Source organism: Cornus florida, unplaced genomic scaffold, assembly GCF_030987335.1.
Source record: "Cornus florida cultivar Cherokee Brave unplaced genomic scaffold, ASM3098733v1 CherokeeBrave_3.0.0_Hap2_Chr11, whole genome shotgun sequence".
Lineage (NCBI taxonomy): Eukaryota > Viridiplantae > Streptophyta > Magnoliopsida > Cornales > Cornaceae > Cornus > Cornus florida.
The window spans coordinates 93167306-93183150 of NW_026775581.1; the positions used below are offsets into that span (position 1 = coordinate 93167306).

Below are 15845 nucleotides of genomic sequence, written 5' to 3' on the forward strand. Positions count from 1 at the left end.
ACTTGCATGTATATAAATATATTATATAATAGTTCGTTAATTACTTGGATCCGGTGACTCATGAAGCATTAAGTTTAAAATTGGATTCCTAATTCTTTGAGACTACGCTCTCACAAGTATAAATAATTCTTTGGGAGCTCCTAGAATTAGTGAGATAAAACCCTCTATATCTCGGTTCCGAGAAAAATATATAATGCAGTTAAAAGAGCATAGGCAGATTTAATAAAGCAATCCCCACAAAAATCTATAAACTCTACCATGTTTGAAGGCTTTTCTCTTAAAAGAGACTTTAGTAGTACTGCACTTATCTGTTTCCCATTCAAAACTTTAAATCACCAATTAGCTGTTATTGTTTTTATTTTGATTTTGATTCCTTTCCTGGTGCAAAGAGATGTAGTATCAGTATTCACCTTCACGTAAAGGTGGTGTCTTTGATTTGATTGTAGGGCCAGAGTTTTGGACCAAAAAAAACCAAATGCACCTCAAAGAGAGAGAGAGAGCTCTATCATGTGGCCTTTTCAAAACAGAGCAAAATACAAAGAAATATTGTCAGTGTTCCCAACCTCCTCACTCCTCATTTATGAAACATGTCTTTCTTTATTTATTTGACATCAAAGCTCTGTCAAGTGAAATTCTCAACTCAACTCACAATATTATATATATATATATATTATATATAATATATATATGTTTTCGGGGGTGAGTTTGTGATTCTGTACACAACAGGAAATTGTTTATTACTTACTGGTCTACCAACAGTGCACTGATGGCCTTTAAACTTCGCAAGTATCATTATCAGTGTGCTTCTATTTCTCCTTTTCTTGCATTTGTAGCTACAGAAACTAGCTACCCAGGAACACCCTCTTGAATTGGTCACTTTGCTGAAGCTTTTAACTATATAAAATTTAAAAGGCAAGACCTCTGATTGGTTTAGAGCTGTGTTTGGTTGGTTCAAAGAACAAAAAAAAAAAAAAAGTTTTAGCAAAATAAACAGTGCTGCTGTCCTTAGAATCAATAATTCAAGTCAAAACACATGTTTTATTGGTTGTACCTTGGTTGTAATTTTAGCAAAATTGTGTACCTCAGGGTGGGTTCTGTGATCTGATTAAGTGGTGGAGTTTTCACATGCTTGGATATATATAGAGAGAGAGAAAGAGAGCTGAGGGAGAAATTGGTGGAATATGGCCACTGGGCACCAAAACCTAAAGGGAGTGCCAGAAAACCTAAGGAAGCAGCTAGCTATTGCTGTTAGAAGCATTCAGTGGAGCTATGCAATCTTCTGGTCTATTTCATCAAGACAACCAGGGTATTAAACATTCCATCTCTGCTCTTTTCGATTGTCTTTCTTCTCTTCTTCCATCAGGAGTTCTCTTTAGAATTTTGAAATACCATATATTTTCTTTTTTTGTCCTTGGTGAGAAGGGGGTATGGGTTGTTGCTAAATCCTTGTAATATAGGTTTGAATTCAAGAAAATAAGCCTGTTTTTTTCAAGGAAAATTATTTTGAAATGGAATTATTATTATTGTTTTTTCAATTTTTTAGGGGGTGAGGTTTAAGGGATTTCTGCTCATCTATGGAATCTAGTATAATGTGGTGACTGCACAATTGAAACTCGTATAATCCAGATCCAATTTTGATGTGTTGTTTGTTTAATCTGCTAAAGGGAATGCAATTGAGCTTCATGGGACTTTTTTTTTTTTTTTTTTTCTTTCTTTCTTTGAACTGTTCTTTGTTTTTGCATATTTTAGTTTTTTAATTGGTCTACTCGCCTACTATGCAAAGGAAAATTCTTTCAACTTAACAACTACCACTTTCTTGTTTTATAAACACATTTTTACCGATTGTGAATGGTTAATTACTTGTTAGGGTATTGGAATGGGGTGATGGGTACTACAACGGGGACATCAAGACAAGGAAAACAGTTCAAGCTATGGAATTCAATGCTGACCAACTGGGGTTGCAGAGGAGTGAGCAATTGAGAGAACTTTACGAATCTCTCGCCGCCGGTGAAACCAACACACAAGTTAGACGCCCTTCGGCTGCATTGTCCCCTGAAGATCTCACCGATACAGAGTGGTATTACCTGGTTTGCATGTCCTTCATGTTCAATATTGGCCAAGGGTAATTTTCCTCCTCATGCTTGCTTCCTCTTATTTCGTTCTTTTCAACTTCTTTCCTACTTACTCACCGTCCAAAGTAGAAGGTGTGAAGTTCCAAGTCCCCGGGGACATGGTTGTGTGAGTTTCTTGTTCGGATGATATATATAATAATAATAATAATAATAATAATAATAATTTTTTTTTTTTTTTTTTAAAGTTTTGGACATGGCCCAGATCTATGCTTTTATGGTCTTTCTGGTTTTCAGTAATCAAAGTGCGCATATGATGTGCAGAGCAGCACTGTCATGATTTTGCCATAACACTGAGGAATAAAAAATGTGAACTTTCTGGGAAAAAAAAAAGGTTATCTGCACTGTGATGGGTGTGCACTGTAAAAGGCCATTGCATGAAAATGATTGGAGCAAAAAACTTACCCCACTTTTTAAGTAGATCTGCATTCAAATTAACCATTTTGTTACCACCATATGGTGTAAGTTTTTTGCTCCTATCATTTTCATTGGTGATATTGCTGTGATGGTCAACGCTAATGTGTTACTTCTTGATATCTATAGTATATATTATCATCAATATTATATCTTATCATGATTTTTAGTTGAAAACTTAATGTTGAATTTTCTTTTACATTGTTCTTCAGGTTGCCAGGAAGGACATTGGCAAATGGAAAACCCATCTGGCTATGCAATGCTCAGTATGCAGATAGCAAAGTTTTCAGTCGCTCTCTGCTGGCAAAAGTAGGTTTTTCTCTTTCTTTCTTTCTTTCGTTTTTATTTTTTTTAAAAAAAATTCAAGTTTGAATCATTTTGAACTCGATTCAAGTTTATTGTCTTCATAATCTTCTACTCATAAAGACAATAAGAAAATGACTGCAAAAACTGAGTATTTCTTTCTGTTTTATTTCTGTTATAAAAAAAAACTGGGCGTCGCACCAACCATCTTCCTCAGAGTGCATCTATCCAGGTACTTCTTCTCATCTTTGACCCAAAATAAATTGCTCTAAAATGTCAGAATTAATATTGTTTTTGAAACAAATTTTCACAAAAATGTGCAAAGGAAGTAAACGTAATATTATTCCGATGTCAATTATACACTAAAATTCCAAGGTTAGGCTTTAAACATCAGCAAAACTATTACCTTAAGTTCACAGTATGTGATAAACAACGCCTAAGAAATCAGATTCACTGACACCCAACAACAAATTTACAATGAAATAAAGTAGAAAGAGTAATAATTTGGTTTTCAAATTACTAAATTATACCATTATGTATGTGTTTGTTTGTTTTTTCAAGAATTGTGTCGTATAAGACATGTCCTGTTTGGCCTTGCAGACTGTGGTATGCTTTCCATTTTTAGGGGGTGTGGTTGAGCTGGGGGTAACTGACCTGGTAAGTTTGTGTTCCGACTCAAGTTCAATCTTTTTAGAGTTTGATCCGGTTCATTTTATTCTTGACTGCGAGTCATATTTCTCTGTTTTAATTGTCTTTTGAAGGTTTTAGAGGACCCTAACCTTATTCAGTACATAAAAACTTCGTTCTTGGAGATTCCACACCCAATTGTTTCCAAAATACCTGATTACAATCCCAGAAATGACAGGGAACTTGTTTGTGCAAATCTTGATTATGATATCCTTGACACCAATCTTGATCCGGTTGACTGCGAAGAAGTAAAAGTTTGTTCTCCCAGTAACAATTCGAATGGGTTTTTGCTGAATCAACCGGCAGAAGAAGAATCACTTATGGTTGAAGGTTTAAGTGGGGGCGGCGCTTCTCAGGCAAAAAGCTGCCGATTGATGGATGAAGAAATTAGTAATTGTGTGTACAATTCTATGGATTCCAGTGACTGCATATCTCAAACCATTGCAAGTCCTTATAAGATTGTCTCAATTTCGAAAGGAGAGACAGTAAATGGTGGTGGCTCTTTGCCTAACCTTCAAGAGTATAACAAGGTGAGACTGACCTCATTAGATTTTCTAAATGAAAACATCCACTACCAAAGTGTTCTTTCAACCCTTCTGAAGAGCTCCCAACAATTGATTTTGGGACCATGTTTTCAAAATCGTAATAAAGAATCCAGCTTTATTAGTTGGAAGAAAGGATTGGTGGGTGGTCAGAAGCGTTCGTGTGGAACTCCACAAGGAATATTGAAGAAGGTACTCTTTGAAGTTGCTCGATTGCACGGTGGTTGCTTGGTTGAGTCTAGAGAAGGTAATGGCAGGAGAGATGAAGCACAGAGACCAGAGGTTGGTGAAACTGACAAAACCCATGTATTGTCAGAGAGGCGGCGAAGGGAAAAAATAAACGAAAGATTTTTGGTTCTTGGGTCATTGGTTCCTTCTGCTAGCAAGGTAGTTAAATCTATGTCTGCAATAGTTAAAAACTATTTGGCTGCTTCTTTTTCATTTTTTTTTCCCCATTGTGCAGGTTGATAAAGTTTCTGTACTTGACAACACAATAGAATATCTCAAGGAGCTCGAGAGAAGGGTGGAAGAGTTGGAATCTTGTAAAGAGGACGCGGAGTTAGAAGCAATAACAAGAAGGAAACCCCAAGACACTGCAGAGAGGACATGTGATAGCCATGGCAACAACAAAACTGATAACGGCAAAAAGCCCTTGATAAACAAGAGAAAAGCTTGTGACATTGACGAAGCTGGGCCTGAGATCAATCGTGTTCTCCTAAATGATAGTTCGACTGATAATGTAGCTGTCAGTATGGTTGAGGAGGATGTTCTGACTGAGATCAAGTGTCCCTGGAGGGAGTGTTTGTTGATCAAACTCGTGGATGCAATAAGCAACCTTCACCTAGATTCTCACTCGGTTCAATCTTCCAACATTGATGGTATTCTCACCATGACCATTAAATCTAAGGTACTTATTCAATCATCTACCTTTTAGCAATGCTATACAGAGTATTTCATATGAAACACTCCGATCAATGTGCATTTCAATTCAAAACTCTCATTTACATGTCATTGCAAGAAGCAAGATTACTATAGTTAATCTATGTTCAAGAATCGTTGACATCTAAAATTTGAGTACGGTTTCTGTTCCCGACTATCTTTAAGTCCTACCAACTCTTTTTAACTGTGATTCGTGTGCTTAAACTGCAGCAGTTCAAGAGACCAACGGCTGCATCAGCAGGGATGATCAGCCAGGCACTTCAAAGAGTTATTGACCAGTGTTAGAGATTATTCCTACACCGATAACGGCAGGTTGTTTGAGCTCTTTTAGATTTGATGTAATGTAAAATAGTGTAGTATTATGTTACACTGTTTAGATCTCTAATTTGTTGACACAAGTTCTTGGGGATTTCTCTCCCTATTAGAGCAGCCCAATAAACAAAATTTCTATAATATATATTTATATGTATGTATTAATTTACTTCCATGATTAGCATATGTTTTTATTGATGCATTTTAAAGCACTCGACGAAGATAATAACTTGTAAATGTCTGCAAACTAAAATGATTTTAAATATGAAAAAGACAGTGGTGGGTGAAATATGTGTCGGCTGTGTACAAAACATCTCTTCACAAAACTAGTTTATTTAAAATCAAGATAAGATTGGTAACATGTAAAGCCAATTTCTCTTTAGACAAAGTGAGGTTATTTCACTTTAGACAAAGTAAGAACATGTTTTTGGATTAGTCAAAAAGGGACAGAGAAAAACGTAATTTATTATTGTATAAACAAATATAGGCTGAAAACCTACCATAATCACCCAGTATTTGATTAATAATAAGGCCATTTTTCTTTTTTTCAGTTTGGCTAGTGATAAACTTAATAGATTAGGTTTGTCTCCCGACAATTCATGCATCCTTTTTTGGTGCAAATTATAGCTCGAATTGATAGAGTAACCACTTCTCTAGATTCAATTATTGATTGACAGTATGAGTTTTTCAGTAAAGGCTTTAATTCCGTCGAACTAAATCTACTCTAATTTCAATATTATAGTTCAATTCGATGCTCCTAAACACAAGATAAGAGAAGTTAATACAGACTCAAGTCAGTATATAAGACCTTCTACTCTGCTCAAATAATTTGATTTACGAACTTAATGTCTCCAATCTTAGTAGCCAAAAATCAACTTCAGGCATGTAGTTCCAGAAATGATAATAGTAAGAAAATGACTTTTCAAAGGGACTACTAACTAGTGACCAATAGATATTGATAAAATGGTTTCTTGTGAAATTCATGAACGTCTTTTGTTTTTTATTTTTTGGCACAAAGGCCTAAAGCAAGATGGCAGTACAGGGGCATAAAGTCAAGCCAAAAAGACATACAAATCTTGAAGCAAAGCAAATAAATGAAGAACAGGTTCCAGATTTGTGGAGAAAACAAAGCTCAACACTCTGCAAACGGAACCACCATGGGAGAACGCAGCAAACAGGAAAGACCGAAAGGTCTAGCCATTATCACGGCAACCGTTCCAAAGTTACAATTACAAGACGCTCCAACACCCAAGAAATCCCGCACAAGATCAAATTAAGGAGAAAAAGATTAAATTGAGACGGGAAAAACCAAAACCAACCTAGACCAGAAATCTAGTCGGAGAAAACAATAGATTTGCCCATATAATCCGAAAACGAACCGAACATAAATAGATCTAGTCGAAGAAAACAAAAAAGTGGTGTAAAAAAAACATCCATGGAGCACACTTATTGAAACACGCCGAGTTTATTATTACAATCACACTTATTGAAACACGCTGAATTTATTATTACAGTCGTGGGAAGCGGCCTTCATCTCTTCACTCTTGTGGAAGGGAGCACAGAGGCCGAGTGAAGAAGACGAAGCGATTAGAGAGAGAAAGTTAGAGAGGTGGGCGAGAAAGTTGGGGCAGCTCGGAAGGAAAATAAATTAATGAATGTCTATTGATCACTTTTCTTGCTTTACTAAAAACAATTTGAATGTCTATTGTTGACTTTTCTCTTGCATTCTAGTAGCATCGCTCTTATTAAAAACAAGACATTTGTTGTCTTAATAATCCAAGTCATCGTTATTGCTTCATGTTTTCTTTCACATATGCACAAGACTATGAATATGTTAGCTTATTGCCAAATTCATCTTCTCCCATTGTTCTTTGAATTTGTGCAGATTTGAAATTCTCTTTCCTTGATATGATTTTCCTTGCATGTCTTTTCCCGTGTGTTCAGTGTCATGCTTTCGGCGCAAGTTGTTTTAGGAAGAGAGTGTATTAGTGTAGAGAGAGAGAGAGAGAGAGAGAGAGAGAGAGAGAGAGAGGGGGTATGACAAGTGGAGTGGTTTTTTTGTGGGCCCTACAATGACTCTCTATGGGATGGTGTCTACTGATGGAGCGAGCTTGGAGAATAATCTACAAGTTTTTTTTCTTTGTTTAATTGCTTGCGACTATGTGTCTTGTATCTGTTGGGTTGTTTTCAAATTTTTTATTTTATTTTAATTTTAAATTAAATTAATAAAATAATAAATAAAGAATGAGATAGTTGAGTAGATAAAAAAAATAAAGTACCACATCGTTATTTGTTATTTTTTAACTTAAATGATACTCTACTTTTAAAAAATAGTAGATAAATAAATTTGTATGCTCACACCACTTATCCTTAATAAACTAAATCTTCTTCATTGTGGGACCCAGTTAAAAACAAAATCCTACCATAAATAAAGTATAATGATTATAATCTCCTTGACAGAAAAAAGACGGAAGGTTTTTATTCAAATAACCTTAACTTTTAAATGATTCTACTTTCTAAGGTGGGTATGGAAAAAATGTGGAACATATATCATCTTCAACGTATTCATGTCCATACAAACAACAATAATAATAGCACATAGAGACAAACAACAATTATAATAAAAAACACACAGAGAGTGACAGAAGTGGTGGTGGTGGAATTAAACCTAAAACAAGATCTATTTCCGAATCTCACCCACCCCAACTTTCTATCCAATAGGCTACGCTACTCTTGTCATTGTGCTCATCTGGAAATCAGAAACACACAACCACATAAATCGTATCTCTAAGAAAGTTAGAATAGACAAATACTTTTAATGATTTCTAAGATAATTGTTTGTTCCTTGGCAGCCAAACACAGCACAAATTTCTAATAAAATGTTAACCACAGTCAATTTTAAAAGCTTAAATAACACACTGCTCACCTAGGCCAATTCAGCACGTGGATCACTTTACCTACTGTAAAAGGTTAAGATGCTAGAGAAAGTGTAAGAGTAATTTAAGTCCTCTAACACATAATACCATTGATATATAAATAAACAGCAACAAAAAGAAAAAGAAAATAAATAACAACCAACAATTATACCCAAGTCCAACAGGTTGTGAAATTTTCAATGCTAGTCACCCATTTGAGGTTTTGTTCCTGCAAAATCATTCACAGTATAGCCGACTTTCTCGAATTTGCCTTCCTCATTATTCTCTCTGAACCTTAAATAATCTAAACAAACAAATGGCTTATAGGTCCTTGAATTTCCTTCTCCCACAACTTCATCCGGAGCTACAATCACCTTCTCATCCTCGAAGCACCAAAAGAAAGCCAACGAGAGCCGGTCTACAAATCGCTTCAGGACCACCCTGTGTTCGGAAGATCTTAATCGCCCATTGCTCCAAGCCTGCATCAAATCTCCGATATTAACTACTAGAGAACTCTCACACGGGTTTATGTCTATCCACTGCCCTCCCTTTGATCTCATTTGGAGTCCACCAACCTCGTCTTGATAGACAATGGTTATGCAACTCATATCAGTGTGCTTTCCAAGTCCTTCAACCTCTTCATGTTCAACAGTCTCTGGGGGGGAGTAGTTAACTATCCTCAAATACCCATGACAGTCGCTGAATTCAGATGCATAAACCTTCTCATAACCATCTCCCATACTCATTAAGATGAGCTCTATAATTCTCTTTGACAACTCCACCATCTTGTTTCCATATTCTTGCAATATCTCACTATGATAGTATAAAAAACGGAATACATGAACAAAAGAAACATCAAACTAATTATAAGAAGAGTGAAATATGTGCATGTGCATGTGCGAGCAGGCGTGTCAGAGAGAGAGGAACTAAAACAGTATTACCTAAATTCAGAATTCTGATGATCATAAAGTACCTCAGCAGAACTTCTAGCAGAGGCAAAAAAATCTGGTCCGGTCACTCGCAAGCTCTCAAAGAATGGAGAGGCTATAAAATGGGGAGTGTACGTTTTTAAGGATGACGAAGGACCAAGCTTGAGTTTAGAAGCTTGAGGAAATCTAAAAACACACTTTGAGAGTATGCAGACTTTGCTGAGAAGATCCTTCGAGACACCATGATTGATAATGTGGAAGAAGCCCCATTCTCGGCAGGCTTGAGAGAGGGACAATAGGAAAGATGGTTGAATTGGTTGAGATAAATCTAATATTGGCAGTTGAACAGAAATTTGGCGTTCGGACATTATTATATTGATGACTGTGATAGTTCCGGTTAAGTTGGAGTCTAGGTATAGGGGATTGTTCGGATATAGGTAGGGGTAAAGAGGAGGATGCTGTTTGGAGTTATAATCTGATATTTTTAACTTAGGTTCCTTGGTTCTACACTGGTCAGCAATTAGAATAGGTGCTTTCAACTCTTTAATTATTGATTGTCATTAAACATTAGAATAATAAGCACTATAAAAAGGAAGGAGATCCTAGCACCACCATAAATCTCACAGGATCGTAACATGGATACATAAAGAGAGTAATGGTGGAGACCACATACCACAAGTGAACTGTGCTATAAGAACCCATATGGTTTATAAGAGTTAAAGCGTGAAATGATCAAGGAATCCCGAAGTCACATTTACCCCTACATTTGGTCTCAGTTTTGAAAGATGAGAATCTGTCTTTTGATGGTGATGCTTCTAAAGCCCCTTGAAAATGGACTAGGACCATATTAAATATGGCAGAAAGTGTTCCCTAGTATACGAGATCGGATAAGAACTTCATTTGGAGTCCACTAGTGAAGGGAAGAGGAGCTCATGCTGTCCAGTAAGATACAACCATGTCATTGGGGCATATTTTTTCTGAAGTCACGCACTCTCTCTCTCTCTTTAACACTTGTTGAGGTGTAACTCGCAATGGGACTTGATGAACTCTAGGCTATAGCCACCAAGTCAAGTTCTTAAGTTCCTTAATTGGTCATAGCATAAACATATTTTTTTTTTGGTTTGGGTTTGGAGGATGGAAGATGTCATTCCATAACCAGAGACTGAGCTCGAGGAGCTCCCCAACTCCAAATCATGCTCCCTGCCTAGGCAACAGAGAAGTTCTTGGCTAGAGAAGTGCACAGCCTAATCTTGTGGAATAGGATCATCTAGCGGCCTAAAGAGTTGCAAAATTGAGGTTTTTGGGGTGAATCAATAATTGAGGTGTTACATTCAAGATAAAGCAAATCCCAATGGGCTACACATCCAAGGTGGTCTAAAAAGAGAATATGGCAGTAGTAAAATGTCTAAGATGCCCTCTTGTAAACAAGTTTGGATCGTACTAAATCTGTCGGGAAGTTTCCAACCGGAGGTCTTAATGGGGCAAGCATATATTGTAAATGCAGTTCAATAAGATGTTTCCCTCTCTTTTTAGTTTTTAAGATAAGTGAGGTATAGACGAGACACCTTGACAATCATTGCACTTAAGATAACCCTTCCCCTGGCGCCAAGTAATCTTCGAATCCCAAGTGGATCATGGAATAATTGTGCAGGAGTCACTCATAACAAATTCGGGAGCACAATGAGTTTCCTAAGTCCTGCTCCTAGCCTAGACAATGCATGATCCAAAGAGCACTCAGGTGATTTTGTTGGATGGAGTAGCCAAGGTAGAGATTATTGGAAGAAGCTTACTCTGTGGCAGGAAAAATGTGCAGTCTAACCTTGTAGAGGTATGACCACTGTGCAACCTGACGAGTGTTGGTTCGACTGAAGAGTGCATGGTGCGAGTCAATTGAGAGAGATACCAGCACAACCAGTAAGATGTTAGCTTGACCAAAGCAATGCATGATAGCATAGCAAACCCTTGCTCTGGTGCCCATTCTGCAAAATCCAAGATGTTAGCAGTGTGTGTGCTGATTGTGGGTTCATTAGTTTGGAGCTTTATATATATTCGACACGTATCATGTTATCATGAGGATAGAAATAAATGTCATCTCGGCATTAGCAGATGGCGAGAAACATCTATTACTTATACCAACTACTATAGTAAGTGTTCATATCATTGTTATCGAGTATCATTACTACGTTATTTTAATTATTGGTTGCACGGTTGCACTCTTTGAATCTAAGCTACAAGAATGGAGCAAGCAGACTCCATAACACAACTGCTGAAGCTGTTTAAGAAAATAGAGTTACAAAAAATTCAACATTGTTCAATTCTCCTGAACATAGGTTAAAATTTTCTACTACACCAATAGATAAATCTCTATTTGATAATGCACCCATTACTCCTGATTTTTACACTGGAAGCTGAAGAATAGTAATGTAAATAAAGCATTACAAAAAAATAATAAAATAAAATAAAAAATTCCTGACTCATTGCAACTCTTGAAACAACCAGTGCCTCGGAAGTAGAATGATATTTCATCATTAAAAATTCAGAAACAGTTTAAAACATTTTCCATACAAAGAATCATTAAGTAAGAAGTACGTAAAATCGGTTGCTACGAGAACAGACTGCAATACATTGTAAATTCCTAGCATTCATTTCACTTTGAAGTGGGAAGATGAAATTGACCATATAAAGCCATAGAAATCCTTACTCATTTTCCACTAAGCCAGAGGCATTAACATGGTATCATTCCCACTCAATTGTTGATGGAGGCTTTGATGTAATGTCTTGAACAACTCGGTTTACACCTCGAACACTATTGCAAATCTTTCTAACCACATCAACGAGGAACTTGTGATCAAAATAATACCTGGAGGTTTGCAATTTCCAAAGTCAAATCAAAAGGTTAAATATGACGGCAGTACGTACCTAATAGAAAGAGCCACTACAGTAAATTCATACTAAATTATGGAGCACTTTAATAGTCAATCAATCATTTTAACAGCATCTCCTTATAACCAAGAGTGGAAGCAAGGGAAAAAAATGATGGATAATTGTCGACAAGCCAATTTTTGTAACAGTAACCTTCATTTTACATCAACAGTTTGTCGCTCATCATTCATCAGTACATGCCTCAATGGAATTTTTTATCTCATTAGGCATCTATCCATGTGTTCACAGAAAACCAGCATTCTTCCATAATAAAACAACATGCCCATTCCCTTGAAAATATAAATTAAATATAAAGGAGGACAACAGAATAATAAAAAGGAAGAAGGAACTACTTCAACCTTCTAGCAACACGTTAATCACACCAAAAAAAGGACCAAGCGAACTACTACATACTTTCAATAAATAAGAAGAAAAAAGAAAAAGCAACAAAAGAATTTCTGAATTTCAAATCATGGTTTACAGAGGAATGAAGGTGGCACAAAATCTTTACACACATATACAATGGTCATAGCAAAACCAAAATTGAATAGCATTAATATATATATATATATATATATATATATATATATATATAAAGGAAAAAGCAGCACATTCTTACCAGTCTGCAGTCATTCCATCTTGACTTGTAACAGCTCTAAGTGCAACAACATTAGAATGTGTTCTCTGATCTCCTTGAACCCCAACTGATTTAACAGGCAAAAACACTGCCAAAGCTTGCCATATAGAATCATAAAGTCCAGCATCTTTGATTGACTGAATGAAAATCTCATCCACCTGAAAGAAAAAAAAAACAACAACAACACTTGTTAGGAAAAAAGACAATAGATTGAACCAAGATAGCGAAATTTTATATTCCGTGCATGAACACTCCATTTACCTGGCGAATGGTATCCAAGGCATTTCCTTGAGTGACATCACCCAAAATACGTACTGCAAGGCCAGGCCCAGGAAATGGATGGCGCTTCAAAAACGCCTCAGGAACATCCAAGATCCTACCTAATTCACGAACCTTCCAGAAAAGGGGGGGAAAAAGTTAAACAAAAGCAATTAAAACAAACCGCATTGTGTCATATCAAATAAGCAAAATACAGAAATACATCCAAAATTGCCATGAAATATAATAAAAAACCTCATCCTTAAATAAAAGTTTGAGTGGTTCAATGAGCTTCAATTTCATGTCCTTGGGAAGTCCTCCAACATTGTGATGGCTCTTAATAGTGTGGGAGTGGGATCTTCCACTTCCAGGTGGTGGACAAGATTCAATCACATCTGGATATAAGGTTCCTTGGACCAAGTAAACAGGTCTCTTTCCTACTTTATGCTCCAGATCTTGAGCAAAAGCCTCAAAGATGCAAATAAATTCCTTTCCAATTATTTTCCTCTTCATCTCAGCATCTTCCACACCTCTCAACTTGCTAAGAAATTGCTCTGTTGCATCAACACAAGTAACAGGTAAATGAAGATCCCTTTCAAAGGTTTCCATCACACGCTCTCTTTCCTTGTACCTAAATGAAGGAAAGACTACAATGAGAACTCAAATGACATAATTTATATCATGGAAGTCTTAGACATGCATGAATATTTGATAAAGCATCATTCTAATCAAGTGATATAGGTCTGGCAAAAAGAAAGAGGCTCCACTCGTACCTCAATAAACCATTATCAACAAAAACACAATGAAGCCTGTCTCCAATCGCTTTATGAACAAGAGTGGCTGCAACTGTAGAATCCACACCCCCAGATAATGCACAAATCACATGATCTTCAGGCCCCAACATACCTTTGATAACTCTTATTTCTTCATCCATTACGTCTTCCATCTTCCAGTCTGCAGTAACTCCACAAACATCAAATAGGAAATACCGCAGCATTTCCATCCCCTCTGGGGAATGTGTAACCTGGACAATATTCAAAACTCGTGTAAAGGATCAAAGTAGAAATGCAATACAAATTTGAAATATTTCAACAAACAACCACACTACCAATTTGGGTGAGAAACGATTCTCTAAAATACATTCATTTTGCATGAATATAACAATCTGGCACCATAAATACAAAAGTAAAAAATATAAAAATCGAATAATCTAGTCCACAAATATAAAGGAGGGTTACATTACTCCAATTTTCCCTTGCAAGAAATTATATGATGGAGAAATGGACAAATTGTTTCTAAAACTAAAAAAGCATTTACAGAAAGAACATACTTAGAGAAATAACATACACTCAGTGCCACTGTCATCCATATTTTTTTGAATTCAAAAACGCAATGACCACTTTCAGAAAAGTCATTGTGTTGTAAAAGAATTTAAGGCCATTCACTGATTGAAAAAAATATTGGTTCTTCTTGTGCCCTTTCCATATAGTAAGGACGCAAAATTGAAAATCCCACCCTAATTGAAACAATCATCATTTCTTACTCTCGTTTTCAACAAATATTTTGGAAAAAAAAAAAAAAAAAATTTTGCTTTCAAAATTGTAAGTTTCCTTCTAGGGAAAGAAGTTGATAGTCTAGACTATGTCTATACTAGTGGAGAGGGTATCTTGCCTAATGCATTTTGATGAAAGATGATGTTTCCATGTCGCTGGAGGTTTCAACTCTGTATTATATGATGGTATTTGTGACAAATTTTTATCATTTTGAAATGAAATATACATTAAAGTCCTTGCAACATAAATCATTAAAGGATTTTTAGTTCAACCTAATACTGAACAGTCCATTTTTCTATGTAATGCACTATTTAACTCATAATACAATTCAAAGAACCCAACTTTAGCAGCAATCAATTCACTAGGAATCAAAAATCAAAACAAATCAAACCCAATTACCTCGGGGTGATACTGAAGCCCGTAAAACCGCTTGGATGGATTTTCCAACGCTGCCACCGCCCCCTGCTGGCTCCGCGCCAGGACTTCAAACCCGTATGGCAATTTCACCACCTCATCGCCGTGACTCATCCACACAACCTGTCTATCGCCAACATTTTTCGACCCAAACAACCCACAAGCCTTCTCAACCTCAATCTCCATACTCCCATACTCCTGCTTCTCCCCGACCCTAACTTCCCCACCGAGCCTCTCCACAATCAGCTGCAACCCGTAGCAAATGCCCAGCACAAACACACCATGGGACACAACGTATTCGATGAACCCATCGGGGAAGACCGGCGCGTTAGGCGCGTGGACCGAGTGAGGGCCACCGGAGAGGATGATGACACGTGGGTGCAGCTCCACGATGGATTTTAGCGAGGACGTGCCGGAAATGCAGAGAGAGAAAACCGAGAGGCTCCGAATTCGGCGAGTGATGAGGTGGGTGTACTGTGAACCGTAGTCCAATATGAGAACTAGGTTTGATTTCACCGCCTGAGCTTCCATGGTTAGGGTTATTTCAGGGTTTTGGCAGAAGGGTTTAGGAGTTGGAGAGAGGCAAGGTTTTGGCAGTGATGCAGCGGAGACACGAAGGCGCTATAAGTATCCGCTATAAAAGGAATCCGAGTGTTTGTTTGCCGAGAAAGTCGTCGATTCCAATAATTTCTCATTTTCAAAATTTTATTACACAAATTTTTGGTTAAATTTTTATTGCCTGTCTGATAGACTTGTTAAATGTAAAATAATATAGCTATTATTTTTAATTTCACTTTGTTATAATCATGATATTATTTCAATTTTAATACTTTCCTTTTCAAATTCCAGTTCAAAAAATTTTTATGATTAAAGCGATAAACCATAGTTTTG

General features: G+C 36.7%; 3 protein-coding genes across 4 annotated transcripts; 1 reads left to right on the forward strand and 2 right to left on the reverse strand.

The window, feature by feature from the left end:
- Positions 1-522: 522 nt before the first annotated feature.
- LOC132284835 (transcription factor EGL1-like) lies at positions 523-5495 on the forward strand. 2 transcript variants are annotated; one of them, XM_059786970.1, is made up of 8 exons: positions 523-1306; positions 1868-2122; positions 2756-2852; positions 3064-3078; positions 3447-3503; positions 3608-4462; positions 4539-4982; positions 5228-5495. In XM_059786970.1, the coding sequence occupies exons 1-8, from the start codon at positions 1182-1184 to the stop codon at positions 5297-5299; spliced, it is 1920 nt and encodes a 639-aa protein (XP_059642953.1). In that variant the 5' UTR covers positions 523-1181; the 3' UTR covers positions 5300-5495. The 2 variants fall into 2 exon arrangements, with proteins under 2 accessions (XP_059642953.1, XP_059642952.1); XM_059786969.1 differs by having other exon boundaries at positions 524-1306; positions 5225-5495.
- Positions 5496-8305: 2810 nt separating this feature from the next.
- On the reverse strand, positions 8306-11442 carry LOC132283373 (gibberellin 20-oxidase-like protein). Its single transcript, XM_059785312.1, has 2 exons — positions 9183-11442; positions 8306-9054 (listed from the first exon to the last, which is right to left on the reverse strand). The coding sequence occupies exons 1-2, from the start codon at positions 9536-9538 to the stop codon at positions 8445-8447; spliced, it is 966 nt and encodes a 321-aa protein (XP_059641295.1). The 5' UTR covers positions 9539-11442; the 3' UTR covers positions 8306-8444.
- Positions 11443-11669: 227 nt separating this feature from the next.
- LOC132283372 (uncharacterized) lies at positions 11670-15609 on the reverse strand. Its single transcript, XM_059785311.1, has 6 exons — positions 14940-15609; positions 13761-14011; positions 13243-13618; positions 12991-13122; positions 12712-12887; positions 11670-12030 (listed from the first exon to the last, which is right to left on the reverse strand). The coding sequence occupies exons 1-6, from the start codon at positions 15483-15485 to the stop codon at positions 11907-11909; spliced, it is 1605 nt and encodes a 534-aa protein (XP_059641294.1). The 5' UTR covers positions 15486-15609; the 3' UTR covers positions 11670-11906.
- Positions 15610-15845: the final 236 nt, after the last annotated feature.